The sequence below is a fragment of the Synchiropus splendidus genome, chromosome 15, assembly GCF_027744825.2.
Source record: "Synchiropus splendidus isolate RoL2022-P1 chromosome 15, RoL_Sspl_1.0, whole genome shotgun sequence".
Classification (NCBI taxonomy): domain Eukaryota; kingdom Metazoa; phylum Chordata; class Actinopteri; order Syngnathiformes; family Callionymidae; genus Synchiropus; species Synchiropus splendidus.
In genome coordinates, this window is record NC_071348.1 from 8,265,832 (window position 1) to 8,274,763 (window position 8,932).

The 8,932-nt window shown below is 52.6% G+C and overlaps 1 protein-coding gene across 4 annotated transcripts in view; it reads left to right on the forward strand.

The window, feature by feature from the left end:
* The window catches only part of mdn1 (midasin AAA ATPase 1), a 34,638-nt gene extending 25,834 nt beyond the window's left edge, over positions 1–8,804 (forward strand). For all 4 annotated transcript variants that reach the window (XM_053887511.1, XM_053887512.1, XM_053887513.1 and 1 more), the window contains exons 69-102: positions 46–170; positions 241–393; positions 466–575; positions 640–713; positions 781–958; positions 1,029–1,173; positions 1,504–1,650; positions 1,716–1,839; positions 1,909–2,014; positions 2,181–2,296; positions 2,420–2,788; positions 2,849–3,075; positions 3,283–3,402; positions 3,504–3,697; positions 3,804–3,965; positions 4,607–4,744; positions 4,807–4,942; positions 5,002–5,177; positions 5,249–5,371; positions 5,441–5,585; positions 5,664–5,968; positions 6,028–6,168; positions 6,234–6,335; positions 6,401–6,599; positions 6,658–6,822; positions 6,882–7,039; positions 7,128–7,217; positions 7,278–7,393; positions 7,459–7,633; positions 7,700–7,773; positions 7,840–7,954; positions 8,032–8,098; positions 8,156–8,298; positions 8,368–8,804. In XM_053887511.1, coding sequence (XP_053743486.1) covers positions 46–170; positions 241–393; positions 466–575; positions 640–713; positions 781–958; positions 1,029–1,173; positions 1,504–1,650; positions 1,716–1,839; positions 1,909–2,014; positions 2,181–2,296; positions 2,420–2,788; positions 2,849–3,075; positions 3,283–3,402; positions 3,504–3,697; positions 3,804–3,965; positions 4,607–4,744; positions 4,807–4,942; positions 5,002–5,177; positions 5,249–5,371; positions 5,441–5,585; positions 5,664–5,968; positions 6,028–6,168; positions 6,234–6,335; positions 6,401–6,599; positions 6,658–6,822; positions 6,882–7,039; positions 7,128–7,217; positions 7,278–7,393; positions 7,459–7,633; positions 7,700–7,773; positions 7,840–7,954; positions 8,032–8,098; positions 8,156–8,298; positions 8,368–8,553 — 5,104 coding nt within the window. In that variant the 3' untranslated portion in view covers positions 8,554–8,804. The remainder of the gene's footprint in view (positions 1–45; positions 171–240; positions 394–465; positions 576–639; positions 714–780; positions 959–1,028; positions 1,174–1,503; positions 1,651–1,715; positions 1,840–1,908; positions 2,015–2,180; positions 2,297–2,419; positions 2,789–2,848; positions 3,076–3,282; positions 3,403–3,503; positions 3,698–3,803; positions 3,966–4,606; positions 4,745–4,806; positions 4,943–5,001; positions 5,178–5,248; positions 5,372–5,440; positions 5,586–5,663; positions 5,969–6,027; positions 6,169–6,233; positions 6,336–6,400; positions 6,600–6,657; positions 6,823–6,881; positions 7,040–7,127; positions 7,218–7,277; positions 7,394–7,458; positions 7,634–7,699; positions 7,774–7,839; positions 7,955–8,031; positions 8,099–8,155; positions 8,299–8,367) is intronic.
* Positions 8,805–8,932: the final 128 nt, after the last annotated feature.

Consider the following 8,932-nt stretch of genomic DNA (forward strand, 5'->3'; position numbering starts at 1 on the left):
TCAAGTTCCTCCTCATTCATCGCTTTCTCCGCCGTGTGCTTGCAGCTGTTGGTCCTGTAGCTTGGACAACGCTGTGAAACGACACACTGAGAAGTCGACCAAACACTGGTTTTCCATCTACCAACTTATCGAGGGCTACCTGCAGAAGCACAGGACTGAGTCTCCCACAGGTTCGGCACTTTAGTGACGTAAATTTGTGCGCTACTTCTGAGACGACAATAAGTCGACCTTGCTCTCCAGGAGAGGAGGAGGAGCCCCCCCCTCTGTCCTCCGTGTCCTCCACCCTGCAGGCCTTCATGGAAGGCTCCACCCTCGGGGAGTTCCACACCCGACTGAACATGCTGCTGAGCTTCCACTGCCACCTCCTGCTTCAGTCCCAGGACCCTAGTCAAGGTCAGTCCTCACCAATCTCCTACCCTGATGTGTGTCCATCTACCTGGCTCACACGGCCCATTCTCCCAATAGAGTCTCTGTCCAGCCTCCTTTGGAACCTGCACAAGTACTACAGCCAGTTCTCCGACTCTGTTCAGAGCAAGGTCGTCCAGCTGCGACAGCCAATTGAGAAAGAGCTGAAGGTGAGCATCTGAGATCTGTGAGGCTCCTGTGTCATGGCTGATGCGACGCCGTTTGTTGTGTTAGGACTTTGTAAAGATCTCCAAATGGAACGATGTAAGTTTCTGGTCCATCAAGCAGTCGGTGGAGAAGACCCACCGGTGAGTGTCACTCGTGTTTGACCCTCATACTTTTTTTTTTTTAATGACATGCTGGTCTTTTTTACAGGACTTTGTTCAAGTTTGTCAAGAAGTTTGAGGAGGCACTGAATGGCCCGTGTCTCCCAGCTCTGGTGGAGCATGGACCCAGCTTGGATAGCGTGGACATCAACCCGGATCAGAGCCCACTGCAGCGGGTCCACCAGGCCTTGAAGTCCAATCTGCCTGGGAAGGAACGGGTTCTGCAGGTACGATGGTTTCCTTGATGAAACCGCATGAAGACTATGAGGAAGTCACTGAGAGAGAGCTGGATTTCAGGTGGAAGATCCCGAAGACGGAGTGGACCCTCTGTCTCTACAAGGACGACTCGCAGCTCTGACCAGGAAGATGAGGACGATGTGTGTCACTCTGCAGAAGAAACATCCAGCCCCGGAGCTGACTGAAGATCTGGACAACTTCACTGGTATTTAATAACACATCTAGTGCAGGGGTGCCACAGAGGCCAGGCCAAATAATGCCTATTTTTTGATAATCTTAGGCTAATTTTAGCTCAAATTCTTCTCTCATTTTAAATAAAAAGATACATTCTCTTCCTATGGAACACAAACACCCGTCTCCTTTCCGATCCTTCAACAAATGAGGGTTCTGACACCTTCACCTTGGTCAGCCAGGTTCAATTTCCAGTCAAGAAACAGTTTTTGTACACTATGGGTCATGTGAACGGCATCACCTTCAGTATCCCTGTGAAAGGTAAAGACAGAGTTCTCATCTTTCACCCCTCTCCTGCCATCAGGGGAGGTCATCAGTCACCTGCGGGACCTCCAGGCTCTGACCATTGACATGACTGCAGAGAAAGAGAAGCAGAAATCAGAGGTCAAGCACATCCTTCAGCAGAAGCAGAGAGCTCTCTCCGATCTCTTTAAGATGCTGTCTAATATAGGTAAATCTCCGTCTCTGACGCTTAAAAAAAAAAGAAACCCTGCTGAAACTGTGTGTTGTTTGTAGGGCTGTCCTACCGCAAGGGTCTAACTTGGTGCAGAACGGCTCAGCCAGAGAAGACCTTGTGCTTGAAGCCGCTGGAGATGGCCACTGCTCTGTCTGCAGTCAGGAGCCAGCAGACGGAGAACATGTGAGCATCAGACCTGAGTGGAGCAGGGTATTTTTGAAGCCACAGATTTGTGATGGAGTTCTGCTGCAGGTTGATGGCGGAGGTGTTGACAGCATGGGATGGATGTCAGAAGTACTTCTACCGTTCATGGGCCCGGAGGACCGCCCTGCAGACTGCTCTCCAGCAGGCTGTCAAAGTACGAGTGCTGAACATCTGCCTGAGAACAGACCCGCTCATGATCATTTGCTAACTAAAAGTGGCGGGCAGACTAGTGAACACGGCCCCTGTAACTTCACCTGATGCTGTAAATGCTTTATTCTTATGGGGATTATTTGAAATGAAATTTGTTGCGTGTGTTGCAGGAGCTGGGCCTGGGGAACATCGAGCGCTGTCGAGGTTTCTCCTCGCACCTGTTCAAGTTGCTCCTGAGACAAAGACAGCGTCTGACCACGCTCACTGAGCAGTGGGTCCATTTCAGGTGAGCTGTGATCTCCATGCTTATTCCTTACGCCGCACATGTCTTTAGGTCTTCATACAGCGCCTCCCACTGGTTGGAAGTTTTGAGATTAAAAAGCTTCTTTCGTCTTTCCTTGATTTGTAGGCAACTAGCCAGCAACGTCCAGGACATCCAGACTGAGGTCTCCTGCCAGGCCCAGGGCTGCTCACTGCCCCCACAGGACTCGCTTCACAGCTGGTTAGAGCGGGGCCGAGCTCTGGCGGCGCAGTGCTCCACGCTCCTGCAGCAGCTCACCTGGTTCCTGCAGTGCTGTCCCGACACGCTGCCTGACCAGAGGTGCATGTCTCCCCTGCCTGGCCAGAGACTGCCCCCTTGCGGTCTGATGAGGAAGGGGGACGCGGCTTGGACCCAGCTGAATCAGCGCGTGTGCATCATGTTGAAGCAGAGCCAGAGCGCGGTGCAAGAGCTGGATGGAGTTTCTCAACAGACGTCCAAGGGAGTTCTCCACACCAGGTCTGTCGCCTCTTCAGCTATTCAGCCATCCCTATCGTGCTCATCTTGGTGCTTTTTTAGGAGCAACTTCAGCGCATGCTGTTCTGCCTTTGACCACATGACGGCGGTGGCAGCCGAGATTCTGAGCGTTGAGCGCGTCTTCACTCCGCTCATCTGTGTGGGTGACGGAGGGAGCCAGCCAGCCATCACTCAGAGCCTTCAGTTCCTCCGCTCAAAGATGGAGGCTGACTTCATGGAATTCACCGCCTGGAAGACTCAGCTGCTCTCACTGAGTCACGACAACTCAGGTGAACTCAGTGTGTTTCGGACTTTTTACCAAGCTTTTCTGACTTGTTTATGCGGAACGTATATGTATTTTTTCATTTAAAATGAAGGTGCTTGTCCTTAGACATGAGCAGGATAGGACCTCTTTAAGGTTCTGGAGTTCAAAGTGTGGGCAGCAAAGGACAAACTGGGCTGCTTCAGTGTGAAAATGAGTCTCTCTCACTGCACAGATGAGCCGTCCACCTTCTGCTCCGACTTCTCTGCTCAGCTGGAGAGCAACATCAACGCAGTTCTTTGTGTTGTCCAGACACTAGTGAAGCGTAAAGAGAGAGAGCAGCAGGAGGTCAGAGGTGAGACATCGACTCTTTCCAAAGAAGATTCTGCCCTTTATTATAAAAGCATCTTTTGTGGAACACCACTCAACACCAAAACTGCCTCTTATTCAATTCAGAGCCTGCAGAAGAGAGAGAGGAGGAGGAGCAGGCGGAGGATCTGCTGAAGCCTGGTCACCTGACTCTCCTCCTGGAGGAGCAGCTGACCGCTGAGGTGGAAGCGTTGAGTGTCGGAGGTGTCAGCCACCGACTGGAGAAGCTCCTGAAAGACCTCAAGACTTACAGAGACACGTGTGCACCGGAGAAGCTGCAGGTAAGTTCAAGTTACTCGACACACAGGTGATCCTCTTGGGTGTTGAAAGAAATAAGTAGTAGTAGTTATGTCATGCATGGTGTCTCTCTCTGACCTGTGTGTTCAGGAGGTAGACCGGGCTTGCAGGATGCTGGTGCGGTTGGAGCCTCTGCTGGCCATCTACTCTGATCTGGTCCGGTACTACCTGGCTGTGTTGCTGGGAGCTCACAGGAGCACTGGGAAGCTGCTGTCGGTCCTGGCTAGCATCTTCACTGAGCTCGCTCAGAAGGTAAACACACACACAAACACACACTGACAAGGTCGCATCTCAAATGTTGTTTTCAGTGTGAGTCGAGATGTGATTTTTTTTTTTTTTGAATAAAGAAATAAATGATTTTTTTATTATAAATTTATGAAGGAAAAATGACTTTATGCATTAAAAAATCCAATTTATAAACCATCGACACAAATGCAGAAACACTGGAACAAATTTACAAATAAATAAAACAAACAAACAATACAACCGTCAAAACAAATTACAGCAAAAAATAAATACATTCACAAGCCTGTGACACAAATATGTGAGTAACAGTTTTAGAAGTTTCACAATTAACAAAAAAAAAATTAGAAACCATTGACATAAATGTACACGTTAGAACAAATTTCTTCAAAACACAAAAGAAAAAAAAACACTGAATGCTTTGGAAATTTAGACAAAATAAAAGACACTTTTTCAAAATCACAAAAAAAACATGTGGCACAAAATAAATTCTCTAAATGAATTTACAAACTCAAAACACATCCACGTTTCCTCAGAGAGGAAGCGATATAGCATGGCTTCAGTGTGAATGGGTTTGACACCCATGGAGGTAATAAAACATCAGTGCTCAGTGTCAGGAGAAGGTCCCTGACCCCTGTTCTCCTCTGCAGGGCTTCTGCCTGCCTCAGGAGCTGATGCCCGGAGGAGACGGCGAGGGAGCCACCGAGTTCCACGACTACGAAGGAGGTGGCATCGGAGAGGGCGAGGGAGCCAAAGACGTCAGCGACAAGATCGAGAACGAAGACCAGGTTGAGACAGAAGATGAGAGCTGAATGTCCTTCAGTGGAGCTTGACTGTGGGTGTTCTTCAGGTGGAGGACAGCTTCCAGGAGGGCCAAGAGAAGGAAGAGCAACAGGAGAAGGGGAACATCAAAGCTGAGGACAATGCTATCGAGATGTCTGAAGACTTTGATGGACAAATGCATGATGGAGACGCGAATGACGAAGGTAGGTTCTGTTCGTCTTCATTCACACTAAGGTGAAGATCGATGAAACTCTATATCCAGATGAAGACAAGGACTCGGACAAAGAGAACCAGGAGGAGCTGGACAAGAAGATGGGTGACTTGGGCGAGGGGCAGACCGACACTCTGGATGAGAGGATGTGGGGGGACGACGATGAGGACGATGAAGAGGAAGAAAGCACAGAGAAGGAGGAAGAGTCAGGTCAAGGCATGGATCAGGTACTGTAGCTGTGGTGCACGTGCTGCGGCGTCCAGCTCCACACTGATCCTGCTGCTCTGCACCTGCCCAGGGAGAGTCACAGTTGGTGGCTAAAGACGACAACCTGGACGCAGCAGATCCCAGCAAAGACCAGGAGAAAGACGAGCAGATGGACACAGAGGAGAAGAAGGAGATCAATGAACAAGGGGATGAGGTACCGCGCCGCTGTCAGGATAGAAACCTGTGGCTTTCATGACAGTGTTGTTCTCTGTCCAACCACCAGAGGGAGTTTGATGAGAATGAAGTGGACAGGTACCATGGTCAGCAGGACAAGAGACCAGAACCAGAGGCTATGGACCTGCCCGATGACCTCAACCTGGACCAGGACGGCGAAGGGGGCGACAACGACGAGGACGGGGAGAGAGAAGGTGTGTGACATTTATATTAGTGTGTGTGTGTGTGTGTTTTCAGAAGAGTGAACGGAGCAACTCTTGTCCCTCCTTCAGACGAGAATCCGTTTGACATCGATGAGAAGGTCACACTTCCTGGTGGAGAACAGGAAGAAGGAGAGGGGGAGAAGGAGGAGGAGGGGATGGAAGATGGAGCGGACCAAATGGAGGAGGAGCAGTCTGAGCTACCAGGAGAGGAGAACACTGAGGAGCAGGAGCCTGGGATGGAGGAGGAGGAGGAGAGAGAAGGAGACAAAAGTGAGGGGGACAAGGAGCCTGCTGAGAAAGAGGAAGCTGAGGAGGAGAGAAGAGGAGAGGATGGGAAGGAGGTCTCAGCTCCTGAGTCTGGACCCACACCGAAGGTGGATAACTCGGCTGGTTGTTCCTCACACACGCTAAATAAGTATCAATGCTGTGGAAGGAGGAGGAGGATGAGGAGGAGCTGGAGTCTGCTGAGAGGAAGGAGCAGGAGACGGACGGACAGACGGGAGAGCAGAACGTCCAGAGTGATACTGCAGTGGAGCTGGCGGGCGAGGCGTCGGAGCAGGACAAGGCCAAGGAGGTACGGTGCCGAGGAGGGGGGGGGGGATGTGGTGTGCAGTTTTCATCAGCTTGTGCCTTGCTCAGGAGCACGGCAGTGGAGCGGCGGATGCCAACCAGTCTGAGGGTCACCAGTCTCAGCTGACCGCCCGCATGTCTGTTCAGTCTGCGCCTCAGAGGCAGACTCAGGTGAGGCCCCTCCTCGCCGACGTGGTCCTCCGTGGAACCTTCTCACGCGAGCTTCTCGCCTCCAGAGCTTCAAGAGGAAGCCGGGTCGGGCCGATAATGAGCGCTCCACTGGGAACTACAACGAGAGGATCAACAAGCGCCTGAGGACGGTGGAGAGCAGCTCGGACCGGGACCAGGAGCCCAGGCAGAGCGAGGCCCGGCAGGAGTCGGACCTGTACGAGCACATCAAGCAGGGGGAGAACACATATGACGCGCAGACCTACGGTCAGTACTCGCCGGCCGCAGATGTCGGGTCACAGCTCACCGGTGTTGCTGATCCCAGACGTGGCCAGCGCCCAGCAGCAGACAGCAGCCGGACATCAGGAGGACCAGGAGGAAGATGACAAAGACGTCGCCATGGAAACTGAGGAGCAAGAGGAGCTGCAAGCCTCTGAGGCCCAGGAGCTGAAGCCAGAGCAGCTGGACTCCAACAAGAACTCCCGGAGAGGTGCTGGTCTACTCGCTGCTGGGAGTCATGTGGACTTCATCTTTGGTGGTCCTGAGCAGGTCTGGATGCTGGAGAGATGGAGGTGCAGCAGCAGCAGGAGGAGGAAGAGGAGGAGCAAGTGAAGGACTCTCATCTTCTGGAAGAAAAGGTGCGAGCGGAGAGGAGCACTGAGTCCACCATCCACACGGTTCCTGAGCTGCTGGTGGACGCTGCAACGGTTAGTCACACACACACAGACACACACACATACACCGGTGTGTCCGAGGGTCTGAGTGACAACCTTCCATGTGTGTGTGTGAGAGCAGGATGTGCGCCGAGACCCGGAGGAGGTGAGGAGGGAGATGGAACAGCAGCTGGAGTCCTGGCACCGACTCACACCGGGAACTCCGGAGGAGGTGAGACCAGTGTGTGGAACGCCGGAGCCAGGTCCGTGACACCTTCTCTGTGTCCTGCAGGAGAGCGCCGCGGCATCCATGTGGCACCAGTACCAGAGCCTGACCTCGCCTCTGTCCCAGCAGCTGTGCGAGCAGCTTCGCCTCATCCTGGAGCCCACGCAGGCCTCCAAGCTCAAGTCAGAACTCACACTCCGGATGTCATGTCTCGGGACCCGAGAACTCAGGTGTCTGTGTGTCTCAGAGGGGACTACCGCACCGGCAAGCGCCTCAACATGAGGAAGGTCATCCCCTACATCGCCAGTCAGTTTCGCAAAGACAAGATATGGCTGAGGAGGACCAAGCCCAGCAAGAGGGACTACCAGATCTGCCTGGCCGTGGACGACTCGTCCAGCATGGTGGACAACCACTCCAAGCAGGTGAGGCAGCCTGGCCTCATCCCTGTGTGCCGTGCTGGCGTCTGACCTCACGCTTGTGTGTCTCAGCTGGCGTTCGAGTCCCTGTCGGTGATCATCAACGCTCTGACCCTGCTGGAATCGGGCCAGGTCTCCGTGTGCAGGTACTTCCGATAGCGTCCACATGGTGGCGCTTTTTTTCTGCCGCTCTAACTGGAGTCTGCCTTTAGCTTCGGCGAGCAGGTCCAGCTGCTGCATCCGTTCCAGCAGCAGTTCAACGATGAGTCCGGCGCTCGGATCCTCCGTCTGTGTCAGTTCCAGCAAAAGAAGACTCGGATCGCTCAGGTGGGTCTGAGCCAGAACCTTTAAATTCCAAGTCCGACTTTGAAATAACTGTTTGAAAAAATGGTCTGATTTTACAGTTCCTAGAGACGTCCACTAAAATGTTTGTGGCAGCTCGACAGCAGAATTTCGGCGTCACAAACTCAGGTAGGAACCTTCGGTCACACGTCCGGTCCGGGCTGACTCCGGCTGCTCGCTCCACAGAAACGGCTCAGCTGCTGCTGGTCATCTCAGACGGCAGAGGTTTGTTCCTGGAAGGGAAGGAGCGAGTGACGGCAGCGGTGCAAGCGGCACGCAGCGCCAACGTCTTCATTATCTTCGTGGTGCTCGACAACCCGAACTCCCGGGTGAGACGCGTGCTAGAAACCCCAAAGATCAGTGGTACAGCTCCAGTCTGACTCTTGTCGGTTCCACAGGATTCCATCCTCGACATCAAGGTGCCGATCTTCAAAGGTCCGGGCGAGATGCCGGAGATCCGCTCCTACATGGACGAGTTCCCCTTCCCTTTCTACGTCATCCTGCGTGACGTAAACACGCTGCCCGAGACGCTGAGCGACGCGCTCAGACAGTGGTTTGAACTGGTCACCGCCACCGACCACTGACCGAAGCAAGGGTCAAGACTGTGCTGCTCTCGTGCCTTTTAACTTTTACTGTCATTTTAAAGGAGAGCTGCGTGTTTCATATCGCTGTGATTCCTCTTTGTATTGTCAGATGCGTGTGCAAATCATGCTAGTGCCTGGCCCGAGGGAAGGGCCTCCCTGTAGACGTCATGTGACAGGTCGACTGGAAGTCCATGACGCAATAATGTGACGAATGAACGCAAATAAACTGTCGACTTCTCTGACTTTGTGGAAATGGGCTTCGACTGGTTGTGAGTTTTGTGTCCAGCAGAGGGCGCTCGTCACTTAGTCATGTTCAAGCGAAAAATCTCTACCACAGTATTAATTTAATATCTTAGAAAATTCAGTAATTCCTAGCTAT